General features: G+C 55.8%; 1 protein-coding gene across 1 annotated transcript; it reads left to right on the plus strand.

The window, feature by feature from the left end:
• Positions 1–257: 257 nt before the first annotated feature.
• NDST1 (N-deacetylase and N-sulfotransferase 1) lies at positions 258–21,216 on the plus strand. The gene is made up of 15 exons (XM_038150321.1): positions 258–320; positions 11,557–12,458; positions 13,008–13,490; positions 13,706–13,793; positions 14,017–14,171; positions 15,229–15,414; positions 15,796–15,924; positions 16,071–16,253; positions 16,582–16,678; positions 16,832–16,955; positions 17,125–17,299; positions 17,480–17,650; positions 18,506–18,615; positions 19,356–19,458; positions 19,564–21,216. Exons 2-15 carry the CDS (start codon positions 11,949–11,951, stop codon positions 19,681–19,683), a joined length of 2,634 nt encoding a protein of 877 aa, XP_038006249.1. The 5' UTR covers positions 258–320; positions 11,557–11,948; the 3' UTR covers positions 19,684–21,216.
• Positions 21,217–21,472: the final 256 nt, after the last annotated feature.

Consider the following 21,472-nt stretch of genomic DNA (forward strand, 5'->3'; position numbering starts at 1 on the left):
TACCGCCCGGCTCACGGCCAGCCCGGGGCCGGAGGGGGCGCGGAGCGGGGGCTGCGCTGGCAGGGCACGTGTGGCGGGGGCAGCCCCGAGCCCCGCCGTGCCCCCGGCGCCGCGCTCAGCGCCGTCCCGGCCCAGCCCCGGCTCCGGCCGAGCCGCGGAGCCCCGCGCGGCCCCCGGGGCGGTGCTGGCGGGGGGCGGCGGGGGCGGCGCCTGCCCGGGCGGCGGGCGGGACGCGCCGAGCGGGGCCGGGCCGGCGGAGCGGGCGGCGGCGGCCTGGCGGAGCGGAGCGGAGCCGAGCGGAGCGGGCCCGGCGGCGGCAGGTACGGCCCGAGCGGGGCGGCGGCGCAGACAAAGGGCGGGCGGGGGAGCGGGCGGGCGGCAGCGCGGGCCGGGGCCGCCGGGCCTCGCAGCGCCCCGGCCGGGCTGCGCCGGGGGCCGGGCCCGGCGGGTCCTCCCGTCCCCCGCGAACGCCGGCACACCCCGCCCGGCCCCGCGGCGGAACGGCACGGTGCCCTCGGGAGGAGCCGGCCCGGGTGGAGCGGGGGTCCTGCGGGAGCCCCCAGCCCCGAGCCGTGCCGCGGCCCCGCCGGGCCGAGGGGTCTCCGGCGCACCGGGCTCGGAGGAGGCGGCGAGGCCGCGCGGTGCCCGCGGGTGCCCCGGCTCCGCCGCTCCGGGCACCGCCGCGGAGCAGCCGAGGCCAAGCTGCAGCACGGTGCCAGGCGGGGGTGCGAGGCCTGGGGTGTCCCCTGTCCCGAGGAGTGCGAGTGGAGGCAGCTGAAACCGTGCAGGACCAGAGAGCCCGGGCAGCGCGGCCAGGACACCTGGAGGTGCGCACCTTGCGCATGGCACGGCTTGCCCAGCCTGGCTGGCGTTCCTGTGCAGCACCTCACCACCCTCTCTTGAAAAGGTCCTGGCATTTTCTCCCCCGCTGGTGAGCTCCTGGGCCTCTCCTGGATAGCTGTGTGTATTATTTCCCCAGGTCTTTTGGGTTTGCCTCTACCACCGCACAGGCAGGCTGTCCCCCGCAGATGGGGGCAGCCCCTGATGCCTGGCGGCACAGAAGCCACACCAGCTTGGGCGACCTTTGGCATCACCTGGAAGACTTTGCTTCCTATCGAGGCTGGTGCTCCCTCCCAGCACTGCAGTCATATCCCAGCACCAGACTCTTCCATCTCATGATCCCAGTCAGCTGCTGCCACAGCACACCATGGGGATGGTTGTCTTCCCACTAACGGTGCTTGCAGGGTTGGGAAACCGGCGCCTTGCAGTGCCCCTTTGTCACCGGCAGCCTTGGAACAGCAGCTCTTCCTGCAGCAAAGCAGCACCTTTGTTACTCACATCTCGACAGTGGTTTTTACTGGGCTGGGCTAGTGAAGATGAGGAGGTGAGCAGCCCTGTGCCTGCTCGCCTCAGCTGCACATGGGGACCACAGCTGAGGAAGCTGTCCTTTTCCAGATAAAACAAGCAGGACAAATTCAATAGGAAATAAGTTCCTCTCTTCTGAGTGAACTTGCCGTGGGTGGAGAAGAAGGAAATTAAACAATAGAAAAAACGTGCGGAGCTTGATATGGCAGGAAAATAAACCCCTATGCTGGTGGCCTCTGGCAAAATGGCTGAGCATCTTCCCTTTGCCTGTGTCAGTGTTCGTTTTGGGCAAGGACAGTGAAGGCAAAGCTCATGTTTCCCAGTGCCCCTCCATGGCTGGGGCATCCGTGTGTGGGTATGGGGAAGCCAGGACCTTCACATGCCACCCATTATGGTCACCTCACCCAGCCCCAGTACATGCCATGACACCCCACCAGCTGCAGCCCCCCAAATTTGCCCCTTCCAACCTGGAGCTGCTGGCATGGGACACGGATGCTGGTGGGGAAGCTCGCACACACAAAGCCCTTCCCGCTTCCTGTGCCTTTGGGAAGCTGGTGGGTCTGATATGATTTTGTTTGGATGGGGTTGGAAAATCCGTGCCGCCAACATACAGGCAAACAGATTTTTCCTGATAGGTTGTTTTGGGTTTTCCCCCCCCTCCCTGTGTGTCTCTGTCAGTACTGTAGAACAGGACACATTTAATACGCTGTTGGTGGTAATTTAAACTGAAGGAAGAAGACACCTCATAAGTCAAAACCCAGGCTGGAATGAAGAGGGAGTGATTAATATTTTCTTCAGTAGCGTGTCATGGTGAAGTATGGCACAGCCGAGTGTGTCCCTGCTGCAGAGTGTCACCATCAGCACCTGCTTTAATAAGCAGGTTTGGTTTTGGCATATCTCTGGGTGCTGGGCTGAGGATGGAGGGCTGTGGTCCCACCAAGTTTCCCATCTTGGCCAGCTTCTGACTGCATACTGGAGATGGAGATGCTGTCTTGGCTCTTTGTACTCTGGGGCAGAGTCATGGAGGGTTTAGCTTAAAACGGGTTGGTTTTTTTTTGTGTAATTCTGCCTTCTAGATGTACGTTAATGAGCTGTGTTTTTATTTTTGGCTGTTAAGGTAGAGAATAAGGTTAGGACTCCAGACAACAGAAGGAAGATACTAAGTTTCTACGTCTTGTATTTGCTTCATGGCCTCAGAGGACAGGGGCTTCCAATCTCTCACTGATGTTTCCAACCCTTCCAACTTCAGGACAGCCCTTGACTTCCCTGTGTGTTTTTGGCTGAGGTAGTGGCATTGCTTTGTGCCATTGTCACGTGTATGTTTGTGGTATTGGAACTTGACACGGACAGGAGGACTTTGGTGGAGGGAAAATAGGACGCTGCTTTCTTGGAGACCATCCTGCAAGCCTTGGGGGCTGTGCCCAGTCTGCAGGTGCCAGTGGGAGATGGTGCTCTCTGTGCCCACTCTGTCCCCAGGTGTGGGGGGACAAGGGCAGGACAGCCCTCGTGCCAGACCCCTGGAAGGGCTGGATGAGTCGCACCCTGCGGACACGAAGAGATGGTGGCCTGTAGCTTATGATTCATGTTGTTTTCCTGCAAAAGCCACTGACTGTAATGGCAGAGCTTGCAGAAAACGAATCAATATCGAGCTGTAAATCCCGCGTGTGACTGCGGCCGGCGGCAGGGGCTGCGACCAGGAGCACCTCGGTTCCCATGTCCTCCCCAAAACCAGCAGGACCTTGCTACAGCCTTTTGCTCCAGAAATGGGACAGGATCCTCTGCACTACCTTCAGGTGGCAAAAGCCTTCCTAAAGAGGTTTGGGAAGGTCAAGTGATCCCTAAATGGGAGCTATCCCAAGAGGAACTGCCCTGGTATTTATGGTGGGCATGTCCTGAGTGCAGCCCTGCTACCGATCTGATCAAAGCTGTGGAAATGCAGATTGTCTTGGAGAGATCAAGACTATGTTCTAGGACCTCTGCCCTGCTGTCCTGCTTCTTGCCCAGGGAACCCAGGGAATTTAAATTCACTAATGTAAAGCAGGGAAGAAGTGTCTCCTGTCTCTGAGCTTGGCCAAGTTGGGGATTGGATGTACAGTGAGGGATGTCCAGCTCAGCTCCCTCTGCCTCATGGGGAGATGTGTCTCACCCCAAAGCTCTGGGTATGCTTAGAAAGAATGGCAATCTCTAGGATGTTGCTGCTCCTTGGGGTAGCCTGCTGCTCTCCTGGCTCTGCTTCCCATGTCTTGGCAAGACCCAGATACCTGGGTACAGGTATTCAGATACAAGGCTACAAGTAGTAACCTTTTAGCTACTTGTCAGCACCCCACCAAGTATTCCCCTTCCTTCCCAACACTGTCTGCATCTTCACAGCTTTGTACAGCCCTGCAGCCCCAGGGCTTGGAGCTCTTAAAGAAAGAGGATGCATTAAAAAGTGTTAACCACATATCTGAAGTATGGCTGTGAGTGCTATCAATGCCTGGACACGTGGCTCAGGCCATTTTCAGTCTCCTCCATCGGCCTTGATCCATCTCTTGCTGTGCTGGTGCACTGCTGGTCTCATGGATTTACGTCAGAGAGTGGGATCGAGGCCAGGAGGAAAGGAGTTGGTGCAGGTGGGCATGACAGGTTGGTTGCTCGAGCATTCTCTTGCCTTGGAGCCCCTGCAGAGGAGGAGAGGACAGGGCTGATGCTGGAGCAGAAACCAAACCAAAGCAACATACTTATCCTGGACATGCCATTAGGTTCCTGCAGCCTCAGACCTGGATCCGGAAATAGGGGAGGCATGAGGCAGCTCAGATGCCAGCAGCTGTGCTTGTTGGGGGCAAGTGTGGCCTTTGCCAGTGCTGTTCTAGGGAGGGAAAACAAAACAAATCTTGCAAACGTCCCCTGTGGTCTGTGCCTGTTCCTGCTCCCTGTGTTTTCCCTGGGCTGCTGAGCCTTCAGCCTCTGGTACATTTGAAGGGTGACAAAGTTTACATGCAGAGGTAATGTCTTTTATTAGCCTAACTAATACCTTTAGGAAAAAACAGATGTGCTCTTGGGCCTGAGAAATTCCTGCGCGGCCAAAATGTGTCGCTTTTTCCAACCGTGTCCACTGGTCTAATAAAAGATCTGACCTCCAGCCTGTCCTGGCCATGACCTTGGAGCATGCTGGCCCTGGAAGCTCCTGCCTGTGCGTCAGTGTGTGCTGCCCAGCCCTTCCCAAAGGACCTGCCACCCCGGGAGCCACCGTGGGAACACACCCACAGCCCGGCAGGGACTGCTCTGACTTCTCTTCAACACTGTCTGCCAGCACCTGGCCCTGAGGGTGCTTTGGGCTCCTGGCAGCGTCTGCCCTGGCAGGCTGCAGGGAAGTGGAGGTCAGAGGCAGCTCAGCAAAGCACTGGGGCATCAGGCAGGATGGATGTGGTGTGACAGGAGTATCCCAGGGAGCCCCTGGGAGGAGGGAGCAGCTCCATCCTTGCAGGGATTTCTCTGGAATGTGGGCGCTGGCAGGGGGGTGGGTTGCTCTATGTGAGCTGGTTCATGCTGTGGTTTTATGGATTCTGCTTTGCAAAAGTGCTGGTTTGGGGCCGGGTTAGCCCTTGCAGGGCAGCCTGTGCTCCCCTGAACAGCTGGCAGGATGGCTCTGCTCTCCTGCCTACTTGGGAAGCTGTCAAGAAGAGGAAGCAGCTGGCCCATCCCGTGGGGCTGGCAGTGCTGCCGTGGCTGAGCACAGGGAATCGCTGCTGCCTCAAGGCTCTCTGAGATCCAGTGTCACCCTCACACTCGTGGCAGGACCAGCATCTCTGCAGGGAAAGTCCGTCCAAGACAAGTGTCAGAGACAGCAAAAGGTGGTGGCATCAAGGGACTTACAGTCTGTTTTTTTTGGGGTAGGAGTCCTCGTGCGACCTGCTTGTGAGAGGGCAGGCTGCCACTCCAGTGAAATATAAAAATGCATGTGAGATTATTTTCCCCTCACCCTTTTCCTTTTTAAAATACTTGGGATTCAGACCCTGATTATCCAGAAAGGCTCTTGGGTGCTTGGAAAGCCACAGGAACCGACACGGCACATTTTGAAGCAGGAAAACCCAATTCATTGAGTGGATTTTTTCCCCCTGCGAACCCACTTAAAATTCATGGAGAGTTTTGTCGGTAAGAACCTGTTTCAATTAACAGACAAAAGAAACTCTCCTCGTTAAGCGCCTCTTTCAATTAAGGTTTGGGAGAATTCCCCAAGCTCTGCTCCAAAGCTGTTCCCAAGGATTCAAGGACAAAAAACACCCCTGAGGAGGAGTCACCTGTGAAGGGCTTCGGCTTTTTTGGGGGGGCTGCAGTGACACAACCCAAACCATAACATGGCTGTGGGATGTTGGGTTGTTTTGATGGGATGGTGTTGGGGATCATGAGTGCTGAGGGATCAGCTGCCCAACCCCAGGGTCCCTGGGGCACAAGAAAACTAATGACTGCTGCTAATTGCTGGCCTAGTTTGTGGAAGACGCTGATTTCATGTGGGTATTGGGAGCTGGCGAGGTGCTCTTCCAGATCAGGATGCTGAGGACAAGGAGGGTGGGATCCTGGATGCCCCAGGATCAGAAATGGGGTGACCTCTGCAGAGGATTCCTCTGTACAGCCTCACTGATGGGGCTGGGGCACCTTGGGGCTGGGGAACAGGATGGGAGATGGGGATTAGCAGGGACAGGACCTTGGGATGAGGGTTTGACATGTGGGGTGTGCTAGAACTAGTCTTAGAAATCCACCAGTTGGGCTTACCAGCTGCTCTGCCATGAAAAGTTTTAATCACAGGCTTCCAGAAACCTAACCCAGTTTTTAGGGATTTAGATTTTTTTTAAAAAAAATTATTCAGGTTTTTTCTCTCCTAAAAATTCAGCATATACATGTCACACACACTGAACCTTGCTTTTTCATCCCTGTGCAGGCAATGAGCTGTTCTCATGATTGTTTTTTTGAAGAAAACCTGAGAAAAACATGACTTTTATCTTTTGCAGTAAGACTGAAGTGCTAACAGGGCTTTGTGGGTGAAAAAATGCCTCTTCCAGAGCTGGACACTTTGACTAAAAATAAATGTTTTAGCGTGCAAATTCTTAACCACTTTCACTGGTCTAATTGCTCATATTGTTTTCTTTCACCCAGGAACAGGAAGGTGGTGGGCGTTCAAAGCCAGAGGTTTATCTCCAGAGTGGAGTGGGGTGTCAAGGGGAGGCTTGGTTTAGCAATCCAGGTGAATGCTCCAACTGCTCATTTCTGACCAGACTCTATAAATCAGATCTTAACAAAAAAGAGCTAAGAAAAAGGGAGGATTTTCCTGCTGAAGTCCTCCTGGGGTGGAAATTCTCCAGACCTTATAAATCATGGCTGAGTTTTCCTGATACTCCCTTGTGTTTGGTCATACCCAGCCTGTGCACGAAGGGGAGAAGCTGAGCCATGTGTGTTTGCAGTGGGAGCAGCACCAGTGGCTGCCTGTCACTGCCTGTCTCAGGGGCAGCTGCTGGGGCTGCCCTTGTCCATTTTTAACTTGGCACCTCTCGGGCGCTGGTGGAAGGCTGGTGTCCTCAGGAAAGGAGCACTGGGATTGTCCCTCTCCCAGAGCAGGGTGTTTTTCTTCCTGCTAGGTTGTAACTACTGTTTGCAAAGCACTTAAGCAGCCTGTGTAATTACTACTAAGATGCTCCTTATCTGGCATTACAAAACCTCTGGCAAGTGGGTGACTGGGACAAGCTCCTTTCTGCTCCTCTGTGTCCTTCTCTGTGTTTTCCCCTCTCTGTCTGCTCCACATGCCTCTCCCCTGCCCAGACACCCAGGCTTTGCAGCTTGGCAGGAGGCAAATGGATGTCCCTACAGCTGTCCAAGTCTCTTGGGCCCATCCTAAAGGCTCATCCAGGCTGTCAGAACATGGGGATTGCCAGGAAAAACTCTTGGTTTTGCAGTGGCTGAAGTTTTTATGCTGGGTTTCTCTTCCTGGGCTGCTATGGCTTAGTTTCTTGTGGCCCAGGGCTTGTGCCTCAGCTCCAAGAGCATCCTGGTGAGATCATCACACCACCATGCACCACAATGAAGGAGATCATCTCCTGATTGTACCTTCTCTTGGTCAGTGGGTCCAGCCGTGGCTGGGGAGGGAGGAGATGGGGACAGGGACAGCCAGTGGTCCTTCACACCCTGAGATAGCTCTTCCCTTGCCAGTGCTTCCAGCTGCCTGCAGGTATTTCCAGTCATAGCTGGGATCACTGTCATTTAGAGCTGATAAAGGCAGCAGTGCAGAGGTGGGTGTTTAAAGGCCATTTTTTCATGCCAGTTACTTTTTCATTTTCAAAGCAACCTCCCCTGTCTTGAGCTTGCAGTTGTCTCCTGAATAATGTGATGGCATTAATCTCCTCTCTAAGGACATGCTTAGCTCAGTGGTTTTAGATCTGTAGCCCTCTAAATATTACCAGTGAGTGAAGGGGATTCCCTCTAGAGGGAACTTAAACCTATTAATAATAATTTGGCTGCCTTTTGTGCATCTTTCACAGGTACTGCTGATTCCCAGGGCTGCAGGGCACCACTTGGTGATCTCTGGGGATGCTGGTGAGGGAGCCTGAGGTGTGGGAGAGACAGAAGGTGGGGTTGGATGAGCACTGTGCACCTGCTGGGGGTCTGAGTCCCAGTCTGGCCAAATCTAGACCTTCCAGTAGCCTTTTGCTTTCAAGTGAGAGGTGCAGCAGATGTGTAGGTGGGGCCGATCCATCCACATTCCCTGCAGTGGTTGAAGAGGGGAAGGGAAGTGTTGGAGCAAGCAGAAGTGATTGCAAATCGCTGAGCTGTGCAATGCAATTTAGCATCCTGCCTCTAAATCCTCCTCCATCCATGCTTAACCCCCAGGGCTGGCTTACATGGAGAAGTGGAGCTGGCGTGGTGGTGAGGAGGTGATTAATCAGCAGTGGTGGGTCTCTCCCTGCAGAGATGAGGAGTGAGAAGCAGGGGTGCCCACCCAAAGGGTGCCAGCAGGAGAGGAGCAGGGTGACCCATCTGGCTGTGATGTTTAGGATGTGACTTCATCTCTGTGGGTTGAATGTTGGAGGTTTTGGAGCTACTAGAGCTGGGGACCAAGGTTCTTGCACAGAATCTGAAGTATTTTCTGCATGACAGTGGATGCCTGCTCTTCCCCTTCTGCCCTTTCCAGAGTGGTACAAGGGAAATGTGTGAGCAATTTCTTGCTCTGTCACACCCGTGGTTTTGAGCTTACCTCTTGTTTCTGGGCCATGGGCTTGGGACAGTTGATTTATCCAACAGATGGGACTTGTGAACTGCCTGATTTTCACTGCTTGCACCTGCAGCCAGACCTATTCCACCCCCCAATAAATCAAACCCTGCTGTGGTTGTCTTCTGGGATCACTGACCCTTCCCTGTCCTCCAGATCTGTTTGCACTTCCTTGCTTATATTCAATCCTTCCATTGCATCCCTGCAAAATCTCACTGGTATTTAAAGGAAGAGTGCTGTAAGCCACTAATGGAGATGGTTTCATTCCCTCTCATCCCATCTGGTGCCTCCGTGACTTTCTGGGGTGCAGTGGTTCCCCAGGCAGTATTTGTGGGAAATAACTCTGAGCAGGGGGAAACCACCATCCTCCAAACTGCACCAGGGGGTGTGTTTTGAAAAGGTTTTCAAACATTTTTCCTTTCCTCCTGCAGCTCTCTTAGATTTGAAAAGTGAAGGGTTTCCCTGTCCCCTGGTTGCACTCCCTGCCCGTCCTGGGGTCGGATCCGGCTCCGCAGGGCGCTCCGGGCTCCCAGCCACGCCGGGAAGCTGCTTGGATGCTGATTGTGTTTGTCAGGGCAGCCGGATTAAGAGCACAGTGGCTAAGCCTCCTCACTGAGCCTCCTTTCCAGTGGAGTCTGTGCCAGGGCATTGCTCAGAGACCCACGAGAAAAGAGCATTTTCCAGGGCTCTTTCTCCCGGGGTCCTTGGTGTGCAGCTGTGGCTGAGCACCTGCCCGGTGATGGGAGCCTGCCAGCACCGATTTTGGGGGCCTGAGGTCTGTGTGTGAGACTCAGGCTGACATTTCCAGCTGGTGCCTTTTAAATAACCGCTGTGGTTTTAAAAGGCACCTTAGCAGCATCTAAAAATCAGGTTAAAAGGAAGTTTGACCCCAGCTGTCACCTTGCCAGGTCTTGTGGTTTTTTAAATTTTAACATCTTGTTTCCATTTTTGTTTTAGAAAAGCTGTTGGTCTCAAGGAATTGTTTTGTGCTTTTGGGCATGAACCTGCTTCCTTCTCTGGCAATGAGCTATCAGCTCTCCCCATCACTGCTGGGGCTGTGCAGGGGTTTGCTGGGCAGGATGCAGCCAGTACCCACTTGCACGGGGAAAGCCCTGGGCAGGAGCATCCCCACCCTGCAGCATCGCCCCGGAGCCCTTGGCTTGCTCCCCATGGAGGGTTTGCTCTGGCGGTGAACTGGCAGAGCAGGATTCCTGCCTGCTTCCTGCCACACTGGCAGCTGCTTGGGGCAGGATGCTGCCCATCCCAGCCCCAGCTCTCACCTGGCTGCTCCGGGGGTCCAGTGCTGGCCCCCTGCCTGGGCAGGCTTTGAGGTGGCAGCCTGGGGAGACTCAGCCAGAGTCTGGCCGGAGATGCTGTCTCCAAAGCCTGGTCATTAAGTACCGGTAATTAAAAGCTCTTAGGAGAGAATGGACTAATGAAGTGCCCTTGGAAATAGCAGGTGATGTAGGTGCAGAGCCCTCTTCCCTGTTTCAGGGAGGGTGGAGCAAGGATGGACACACAGTCCTGTCCATCAGCTGCTGGCTCTGGTGCTTGGCATCAAACCTCACTGCTGCCATTTGCCCGCCCGTCACTGTGGGAATGCAGCTGCCAGCACCCACTGCTCCTGCAGATGAAAGAAATGGAGAGGGAGTGGGATGGCACAGCCAGGGTGCTGGATAATGCACTCCCAGCTCTCGGCATCCCTAGGCAGGGAGATGCAGGGAAGCCTTCCTCAGCACAAGCACATCCCTAAAAATCAACAGACCTGGAGAAGTGTGCCCTGTCCCAAAACCCCAGCAGGGCTGTTGTCTCAGGGATGCTGGAGGGGCAGAAGGAGTGAGGTGGAACAGGCAGGACATACCTCAGGGGGGCTAAGGAGAGAAGGTGCATCTCTCTTGGTCGTGCCTGGAGATCATCCATGTGCACAAAGATAGGTTACAAATCAATAAACCCCGGTGTTCCACCATGCCCAGCACAGCCAGCAAGGGGAGATCGCTGGTGTGTCCTGGAGATGGTGAAGGAAGAGACAATGATGGAGGCTGGAAGGAGACTGGCTGCCAGCACACCTCCAGGGTTGGGAAGCAGTGCCTGGAGCAGGAGTTGCTGCTGGGAAGGGCAGGGATGACAGGATTACCCTGCCAAGCCCCAGCCTGTAATCCACAGTGCCGCTCAGCCGGCCACATTTAATCCTGTTAGGAGCCTGGCTGGTGTCAGCAGGAAGGGTGCTTAGCCACGGTGCTGGCAGGGCACAGGGAGCTCTCCCTGGGAGGAGCAGGGACTCCTGCCCTTGTCCCCAACACTGGTAATGAGTCTGGGGACAATGCTGTGAGTCACTTATTTTCTTTAAACACATTGGCCTCATGAGTCTGTCCCCTAGTTGGCTTCACCTTCTGGCAAACAGTGCTTATTGTTTTCCTTTTCTTTTTTCAAATGAGCCTTTCACAGGGAAGACAAAAATATTCCCAAGGTCCCTTTGGCTCCACGTGGACACTCCTGCATTCCCATCTGGGTGACCTTGGCTGGTGGCTCCTGGCTCAGCCTTGAGCTGGCAGGCTCCCCATGTCCCTCCTGTGTTCCCTCCCTGCCAACCAAGCTGGGCCATGAGGGCTCACACCACCCCTCATTCTCCTCAGCAGAGTGCAGCTGCTGCTGGGCACAGGGAGGAACAGGGCTGCTTCTCCAGCTGCTTGAGGTACCAGAGATTCACAGGGGTCTGGGGGCTCCCCTCCGTCACACCTGGTGATGCACCTGCACTCCAGGAGCACCCACAGCCGGATCCCGTGGCACGGCTGCGCGCTGCACTCCTGCTGCATCCCTGGTGCCACAGCATTCCTGTGGCAAGCCCTGGCACGCCAGCGAGCTCGTGAAGACTCTGCTGGGCCTGCCAGGCTGGCAGAAATAACAGCAGCAGGTTGGCACTGTCCCTGCCCTCTCATCCCACCCCTCTCTCTCAGGGCACCGTGTGGAGCCGGGGAAGCAGGGATCCGCCATGCCCACGCTCCCAGCACCATCCACGCCGAGGCCGCCCGCCGCCCCCTCGCCCCGCTGAGGCCATGGAGCTGCTGCTGCTGCTGCTGCTGCCATCACCACAGGAATTTTGGCTCGGCACGGGGACTCTTGGTGCCTCTGCCATGGTGACATGAAGCAGACGGCGAGGGACGCCGGACTGCTGGAGGGCAAAGAACCTGCACAGGCGGCCTGCTAGTATTTTAATTTATTAGTAGTATTCAATTTGATTTAACCTGATTTTTTGTTGGTTGGTTGCTTGCTTCTTCCCCTCCCCGGGGCTCGTGAGGGGAGGGGCGGGAAGGGGAGAGGGACCCCACCTCACCCAGCGGATGCAAGGATGACTGTGCTGGCCAGGGCCCGGCGGGGTATCTGGCAGCTCTCGCCGCAGGTGGTGCTGCTCCTGCTCTTTGCCTTCTGCCTGCTCAGTGTTTTCGTCTCTGCTTATTATTTATATGGGTGGAAAAGGGGCTTGGAGCCCTCTGGGGACGTGGTGGGGCCGGACTGCGACGAGCCCAAGGTCGCCCCTTCCCGCTTGCTGCCACTGAAGACCCTCAAGGTGGCCGACTCCTCCCGCACGGACCCTTTGGTGTTGGTCTTCGTGGAGAGCCTCTACTCCCAACTGGGCCAGGAGATTGTGGCCATTTTGGAGTCGAGTCGCTTCAAATACAGGACAGAGATTGCCCCGGGGAAGGGGGACATGCCCACGCTGACCGACAAGGACCGGGGACGCTTTGCGCTCATCATCTATGAGAACATCCTCAAGTATGTCAACCTGGACGCCTGGAACCGGGAGCTGCTGGACAAGTACTGCGTGGAGTATGGCGTGGGCATCATCGGCTTCTTCAAGGTAAGGGGGTACGTGGGGCATACCAGGATCCCATGGCCAGGCCAGATGTGAGCCCTCACGTCCTGCTGCCCCACAGAGACTTTGCCCTCTCCATGCTTTCATCAAGCAGCGTGAGTTGGTGTGGGGCACAGGCTTCTAGCAGAGGGCACCACTTTAGCTCTCTCCCTTTGGAAGGGCTGTGTGGCCTTCAGAGATTTTGGGGGGAAAAACACACTTCTGGGATCAGTCCAGTTGCTTTTTGCACTTGTTTTCCAGCCGTGACACTTGCTGGGGTTTGCCAAAAGCTTGAACAGGTATTTTGCTCAGCAGCCCTTCCCCTGCCCAGGGCTCCTCGCCTCAGGGCACTTTGCTCATAGGACATGAGCAGGACTGAGTGTGTGAGGGGGATGAGGGCACCCCATGCTCCAGAGAGGAAGGAGAAAACCCAGAACCTGGATCTCTAGGGGTGATGAGCTGCTGACTCTGTTGCCATGGCTGTTGGTGTTCTTTGTGAGCCCCTGCCTTGTCCCCAGTGTCCCATCTCCTGTAGCTCCCATTTTCCCCATGCAGGCCAACGAGAACAGCCTTCTGAGTGCCCAGCTGAAGGGCTTCCCACTCTTCCTCCACTCCAACCTGGCGCTGAAGGACTGCAGCATCAACCCCAAGTCACCCCTGCTCTACATCACGCGCCCCAGCGAGGTGGAGAAGGGTGTGCTCCCCGGGGAGGACTGGACTGTCTTCCAGTCCAACCACTCCACCTACGAGCCCGTCCTCCTGGCCAAGACCAAGTCAGCTGAGTCCATCCCTCACATGAGCGTGGACGCTGCGCTGCACACCACCGTGATGCAGGACCTGGGCCTCCACGATGGCATTCAGAGGGTGCTTTTTGGCAACAACCTCAACTTCTGGCTGCACAAGTTGGTCTTTGTGGACTCTGTCTCCTTCCTGACGGGCAAGAGGTTGTCTCTGCCCCTTGACCGCTACATCCTGGTGGACATCGATGACATCTTTGTGGGCAAGGAGGGCACACGCATGAAGGTGGAAGATGTCAAGGTGTGTCTGTGCTCTCCTGGCTGGGTGGGCAGGGCTGGACACTTGTGCTTGCTCAGGGGTGCTTCAGAGATGAGCTTTCCTGCCCTCAGAGTCTCCCCTGTCCCTCTGAGAGCCCCTCTGCGAAGCACTGAGAGACATTGGTGCTTGCCCTGATGTGGCAGCTGTCCCTGAGGCCACGTGCTGAGGACACTTTGCTTTCTGTCCCCTTCTCCCAGGCACTGTTTGACACACAGAACGAGCTGCGCACCCACATCCCGAACTTCACCTTCAACCTGGGATACTCAGGGAAATTCTTCCACACAGGTGAGGAGGGCAAGGGCACCGCTTCTCCTGTGGGTGCTGTGCAGCTGGTGCTGGGGCACCATTTAGTGCTCAAAGAGAGAGCTGTTGGGGCTGTAGGAGAGTCCTCAGGCATCCCACCCTATTCCTCTATCACCTGGTTACCAAGAGGGGCTGGCCCTCCCTCTGCCCCAGCTGCTCACACAGCTCTCTGTGCTCAGTGGTGACAGTGGGTATCATGCCACAGGTACTGATGCTGAGGACGAAGGTGATGACCTGCTGCTGTCCTACGTGAAGGAGTTCTGGTGGTTCCCCCACATGTGGAGCCACATGCAGCCTCACCTCTTCCACAACCAGTCGGTTCTCGCCGAGCAGATGACCTTAAACAAGAAATTCGCTGTCGTGAGTAAGATGCTTCTGGTGGGGTTGCATGTGGTGAGGGGAGGATGGTAGAAGAGGAGCAAAGAAGATTCCCAGGGAATGCCCCCTTCTTTCTGGAGCAGAGGGACCTGGTAACATTAAGTCATGTCCCCCATGTTGCAGCTGTGTGGGTAAATCCATTTATACTCTAGTAACTAGAGCTACAGGATTTATCTGCAGCAGCCAGCTTGTTGCTGTGGCAGTGAGCTGCCCCGGTGGCTGCTCAAGGGGAGACTGTGCTCTGCAGCTGTGCTCACCTGGCCTGGCCCCGTGGGGATGCAGAGGTGCAGCCCAGGGGAATGCTCAGCCTGGCACCCTGTGAATTTGTGCTGGTGGTGATGTGGGATCCTGGAGCTGTGGCTGTGCTGGGAGGCCCCGGCTGGTGGAAACTCCCTCTACAGGCTGAACTTCCAGGTTCAAAGCAACTGTTTGGTTGTTAAGGCAGGCTCTGACCTTTAGCTTGGTCTTGGGCTGTCCTTTGTGTGGCACTGACACCAGTTCCTGCTGTGATTGACTGACAACTGTCTTAAATCCAAGCTGGTAAAGCCAGACCTATTAATAATTGGATTCTATGGCCAAAGGGAGGGATCTTCAACCTAACTTGAATTTATTATCTGATAATTATAAGTGCTTAATTAGAGAGAGACCAGACCTTTCCTACTTAGGATGGGCAGTGTTCCAGCTCAGAATTTCCAGGCTGTTTTGTATCTACTGATACAAACCAATCTGCAGACCTATATAGCTGTATGTCCTCATTCTTCACACAACAGCTTGGCTGTGGCTGTTCTGTGGGTGACAGCAGAATACAGGGATGAAGATGGTCTGAATGAAGCAGAGGAGTGGGTGTCCACCCAGCAGGGCTGCTCCTTGGCTCCCTTTTTTGGAGACAGCCAGGCTTAGGAGAGGATGCAGAGACACAGCCTTGCCCTGGTTGCTCTCCAGAGGCACAACTAGGCAGTTTGTAGCTGGGAATGGAGAGGGATTGGTTTGTGATTTTGGGGTCTCCACAGTCACCCATTCCACACTGTCTTCACTGCAGGAGCATGGCATCCCCACCGACATGGGGTACGCTGTGGCCCCCCACCACTCGGGCGTGTACCCCGTTCACGTGCAGCTGTACGAGGCTTGGAAGCAGGTTTGGTCCATCAGGGTGACGAGCACGGAGGAATATCCACACCTGAAACCCGCCCGCTACCGCCGTGGCTTCATCCACAATGGCATCATGGTGAGGGCTGGGCTTTGTCTCTGGAGCTTTGTCTCTGGGCCTTCTCTTCTCCTGCCTCCCCCACCAAAACCAGCACCTCGGGACATGGTTTCTGTGCAGCTCCAGTTTGAGGGGGTTGTTCCCCCTTGCTCGTCCTGCATGGGTGAAGCTTGTGTGAGGACAGATTTTGGCATTTCTGTCTGTCCTTCTGTGTATGGATTCAAGTCAAGGGTGGTGAGGGGCAGTGGAATTGGTCCTGGCCTCCAAGGGGTTGAGGTCAGATTCCCCCTTTTTGTTGGGAAGGGAAGGAGACCCAGCTCTCAAAGCCTGGAGAAGGCCATGTGGCCATTTCATTGTCCTGGCTCTTCCACCTGTTCCATCCATATCATTTTCCTGCCCCAGGTACTCCCCCGGCAAACCTGTGGCTTGTTCACACACACCATTTTCTACAATGAATACCCTGGTGGCTCCAGTGAGCTGGACAAAATCATCAACGGGGGTGAACTGTTCCTGACTGTCCTCCTGAACCCTGTAAGTACTGCCTAGGGAGAGACAGACAGTTGTCTTGCAGAGCTGTCCTGGCACTGCTGCAGGAGATGTCCGCAGTGTCCTCAGCCAGGGTGGGGCCATTTGTGGGATGGCTGCTGGGTGAGGCTCCACTAACCCCTGCTCTTCAGATCAGCATCTTCATGACCCATCTGTCCAACTATGGCAACGACCGCCTGGGCTTGTACACCTTCAAGCACCTGGTCCGCTTCCTCAACTCCTGGACCAACTTGAAGCTGCAGACATTGCCCCCCGTGCAGCTGGCACAGAAATACTTCCAGATCTTTTCCGAGGAGAAGGACCCACTGTGGCAGGTACCCCTGTGCCTACAATAGGGGGAGTGACCCTTTTTATTGTGCTGGGAGAGGACAGTGGGGTATAGCTGGCCCTGCTTTGGGCCTCTGGTAGCTTCCAACCTGGATTTCTTTCTGGTTCCCTGGGTAAGCTGTGGCGTTTCACCTCCCGCTGGTTCTTCAGGCAGTGCCAGAAAGGGGTTTGTCCTGTAGACCTGGAGATAAGCAGTCTTTGTCCTGTCTGCTGAGCAGGGTGGCCTCCCCTGTGTCTGCTGAGGCTGGAGGGGCTGAGCAGTGGTGGGGTCCCATCCAGGCTGCTCTGTCTCTGATCCTCCACACCGTGTTTCAGGATCCCTGTGAAGACAAACGACACAAGGACATTTGGTCCAAAGAAAAGACCTGTGACCGATTCCCAAAGCTTCTCATCATTGGGCCTCAAAAAACAGGTGCTTCCCTTCACCTTCAGTTCTGTGAGCATGCTGGGGGGCTTGACAGGACCCTCATGCTCCCAGAGAGCTTCTGTCAGCCCTCCTGCCCTGAAGCAGAGCTTGGAGGGAGGTTTGGCCTGTGTCAAGCTCCCTCTTTCTGTCTGTCCAAAGGAACGACTGCCCTTTATCTCTTCCTGGGGATGCACCCGGACCTGAGCAGCAACTACCCCAGCTCAGAGACCTTTGAGGAGATACAGTTCTTCAATGGACACAACTATCACAAGGGCATTGACTGGTGGGTCTCTGCATTGTGGGGACTGTGCTGGCAGTGCCCATAACTTTGGGAATGCGAGCAGTGGTGCTGTGAGGTTTCCTTTCTGAGTGTCTGAGATGTCATCTGTGAGGGCAGTGCTGGGGCCATCTTGTGGTGCCTGTCTGCCACACTCACACTGTGCCTCCCCCAGGTACATGGAATTCTTCCCCATCCCCTCCAACACCACCTCTGACTTCTACTTTGAGAAAAGTGCCAACTACTTTGACTCTGAAGTGGCTCCTCGGCGAGCTGCAGCCCTGTTGTCCAAGGCCAAAATCATCACCATCCTCATCAACCCTGCAGATCGAGCCTACTCCTGGTATCAGGTCAGCCTCTGCCTCTCCCCTGGGTTGGGCAGTCCTGTGGGATGGTGGGCTTGGTATGGGATGTGGGGTGACTGTGGCTGAACGTGATGCATGAGGGTGGCCTGAGAGACACTGCACCTCATGGGCAGCCCAGGATTTGGGTTACCCTGGGGACAAACCTGCCTTGCTCCTGCCTGACAGCACCAGCGAGCTCACGATGACCTGGTTGCCCTGAAGTACACCTTCCACGAGGTGATCACAGCGGGGCCCGAGGCCGCCCCGAAGCTGCGCACGCTGCAGAACCGCTGCCTGGTGCCCGGCTGGTACGCCACCCACATCGAGCGCTGGCTCAACAGCTACCACGCCAACCAGGTGGGCATGGCAGCACCCCAGTCCTACGGGGGCAGAGAACTCACCTGTGGAGAGCCCTCGCACAAGCAAGGATGTGGGAGAAAGAGATCTTGGGTCCAAGGTCTGCTGTGGAGTTGTTCCCATGGGATCTGTTTTTCTTACACCCTACAAACTACGGGGAGAGGAGTAAAAGTACTTGAAGAAGGGGCAGAGGGGAGGTGCTGTGCAAGATGGGAGCCTGGTGATGGATAACACACGGAGATGGCCTGGTGTGGGTTGTCACAGCAGGGTTGAAAGGGAGTGGGGCAGAGGGCTGTGGGTGGCTCTGCAGGGTCACTCAGCACTCACCCTCGCTCTTGGCCACACAGCCCTGGGGCTGCCCTGTCTGGTGTCACCATGGCATTGAACATGACAAAAATAGCAGGTGAAGCTGCCTGTAGTTCAAGCTGTCTGCAGGGAAAATGGGAGCTGGATGACCCTGCTGTGACCCACACAGTGCAGCACTGCTGGAGAGTATGGGATCAATCCCTGAATGATTTTTCCACTGTTGATTAACCTTATAAAGTTTTATTAGTTGCCTGCTGCTAGTGTAATTGCTGTGTTGCAATCCCAGCTGCCTCTGGGCTGGGTAGCCCTGAGCAGAAGCTCTGATGTTGTCCTGGGTGGGTCCTGGCCCTGGCTTTAGTTGCATTTCATTTTCCAGTGGCCAGTGTAAGGGAGCACCAGGGCACATTGGTATTTAGCAGGTGTCCTTGTGCAGGCTGGTGGCAGATTTGGCTCCGAGATGACCAAAGGTGTGGTAGAGGTGTCCTCTTGCCTCAGGAGAGCAGGGCTGGGAGCCAGTGACACCTCACCCCTCTGCCTTGCTCCCTGCAGATCCTGGTGCTGGATGGCAAGCTGCTCCGAACAGAACCCGCCAAAGTGATGGAGACGGTCCAGAAATTCCTCGGCGTGACCAACTTCATCGATTATCACAAGACCCTGGCGTGAGTCCTTCCCCCAGCTTCTCCTTCCTCCACCCTGCCATTGCTCCCGTGCAGTGTGGTGCCCTGGGGACACCCAGCACTGTCCCAGAGCAGCCCCCAGCCCTGGGCCTCTCCACAGAGCTCCTGCTGAGTTTGATGAGGCTGAGCTTTCGCCTGAGACTTATCCAAACACTACAGTGAGGTCACTCCAGGCAGCCCAAGAGCAGCCCTGGGCTCCTGGAGCAGCTTTCAGCATTTGTGACACAGATGATGTATTGAGCCCTGGCACTCCATCTCCTCATAAATGCTTGAGAGCAGCTGCTGGCTGTGTGGCACCTCTGCAGGTGTCACCTTGCTCTGAGCTTTCCATTAAACCCCACCGTGGGAAGCCTCCAGAGCTCCTAGAGAAATAATAATTTACCTCTGCCAGGGCTTGCCTATGTATGTGTCCACCCAGGTGTTGTGGGGCACTTGAGGGCATCCAGGGACATAAGTGCCACAGAAAATAGTAATTAAACCCAGGTAGACTCTGTGCTCCCTCAACAGGGCAATGAATGAGCCTTGGTGGACTGCTTATTGCACAGCTGCAGGGGGAACCTGTTGTACCAGGGGGTTGATGACAAGATGTTAGCTGGGTTGTGGATTCCAGAGGTGGAGAAGTGCCCTGTGCAGGACTGGACAGCAGTGGGACCTGCTGGACAGGATGTCCATGGAAGGTGTGAGGGGGATAAGAGGGCTGAGGCAGAGCTCTCACTTTGCAGGTTTGATCCAAAGAAAGGATTCTGGTGTCAGCTTCTGGATGGAGGGAAAACGAAATGCTTGGGAAAGAGCAAAGGGAGGAAGTACCCCGAGATGGATTCAGATGTGAGTATGCAGGAAGCCTCCTGGGCTGGTCCTGAGCAGGGCTGTGCTGGGGTGGTGAGCTCCAGGCTGGTCCCCCTGACGCTCCTCTTTGCTCTCCCATTGCAGTCACGCTCCTTCCTGCGGGACTATTACAGGGACCATAACATAGAGCTCTCCAAGCTCCTGTACAAAATGGGGCAGACATTGCCTACCTGGCTGCGGGAGGAGCTGCAGAGCACCAGGTAGCTGCTGCTGCCACCCCCCAGCAATACCTGAGCGGGGCTGACCCTGTGCCAGCAGGACCTTCTCAGCAATACCTGGCCTTGGAGGAGACCCCAGGAGCACACAGCATCACTGGAGGCTTGGAGGGGATCCCCAGGAGCATCTGGCTGCACCAGAGGCTTGGAGAGGACCCCCAGGAGCACAGGGCTCCCCTGGAGGCTGTCTGAGCAGTGATCCAGCTCTGCAATCCCTGTGCTCCCACCTCTCTGCCTGCCCCACACCTGTATCTCTTTCATTTTATTTTTCCTTTTTAATTCCTCGTCCCTTCCCGCCCTGCTCTGGCATAGGGAAGTGGCACAAATTGCCCCTTTCTCTGCTCAGGATGGGTTCCAGCTGCCTTGGGCCTGAGGGCAGCACCAGAGCTGTCCCTCGCTTCCTGGTCCGAGGGTGGAGGAGCTGTTCTGGGTGCACTGGTGTCTGGTGTTCTGGGTGACTTTGCTGAGCTGGAGCAGAGGGATGGAGCTGGTGGAGACCCGAAGCACAGAGGAAACCAGACCCAGTCCTGCCATCAGCCTCATGGCAGGAAACAGGAGAGTTTGCTGGATTCCCCCAGCATCTACTTGGAAAAGCTGAGAACAAGGTGGATTTTCCTTTCAAAGACTGGGGCACAATTTCTTTTGTCATCTCTGTCATCATATTCCAGCTCCTCAACCTCTGGCTCCCCCTCCATGGGCAGTGTGGTGGGAATGTGGCCTAGCAGGAGAAGGGGCTGGCATGCTGGTCTGGGCATACTGGTCCCAGTATGCTCATGGCCCCCCCAAACCCTTCCTGCACTCTTGTACTCTTGTGGTGTTTCCTGTGGTAAAGCCAAGTGGTGCCCAGCACACCCTGGCATGGAGGAGAGCTCGGGGACAGAACAGACATTGGGATAACGGCAATCAGAAGAATGCTGAAAGAACTTCAAACTTCTTGAATATTAAAAACAAAAGTATTTTAATAATGCTGGGTTTTATGGGGGAAGGGGGGGAGTGTTCGTTTGGTTCCCATTTTGCAGGGAGGTGTTTTTCTTCAGTGCCAGGATTTGTACCTAAACCCCGAGGGTTTTACGTGGTCTCTTTGGTCGTTGGACGTGACACGGACAAAGGTCAGAGGGGACACGGGACAGTTTCCCAGTGGAAGACACATCTTTGTACCAGTGGGGCCGTACAGAGCTGCAGCCTCTCCCATGCCCTGGGATTGCTGGCAGAGGAGACTGAGCCATCACGGGTTCACTGGGATGAGGGCCCACAGTTCCCCTTGGACAGAGCTGCCCCGCAGGGTGTGGGATGGCAGCGGTGCCATGGAGGGGACGCAGTGCCAGTGCTGCCAGGGCAGTGGGGTGAATGTTTCACTCCCCACGTGAGGGGCCCTGCTGGCAGCAGCGTTCCCACCTGGACGTTTCACAGGAGCCCCTGTAGCCACACATGAGGCCGTGGGGGTTGTGCTGGGGAGGCTCCCAAGCACTGGTGTAAGGTGCTCTTGAACCAACTGCTAATAAATGGGGGGGCTCTGGTTTTATTTGCTGTTGTTGCCTGTGTCTCTCCTCACTGGCATGATCCAGTCCTGCCCCTGGGGTCCTGGCTGGCTTTGGGCCCGTCTTCGGGGGGTTTGGGAAGGGGGTGTGTGGGAGCAGCTCTCCGTGCACGAGGTGGCAGCAGCTCTCTAGTCCCGGATCCATGCACGCTGCACAGCCTCTTCCTCCCGGGACAGCATCCAGCACCGACTGCCTTAGCACTGGGGAGGGATTTGGGGGTCGGGGGTCCCTGCTTACCTT

Source organism: Motacilla alba, chromosome 13, assembly GCF_015832195.1.
Source record: "Motacilla alba alba isolate MOTALB_02 chromosome 13, Motacilla_alba_V1.0_pri, whole genome shotgun sequence".
Classification (NCBI taxonomy): Eukaryota; Metazoa; Chordata; class Aves; order Passeriformes; family Motacillidae; genus Motacilla; species Motacilla alba.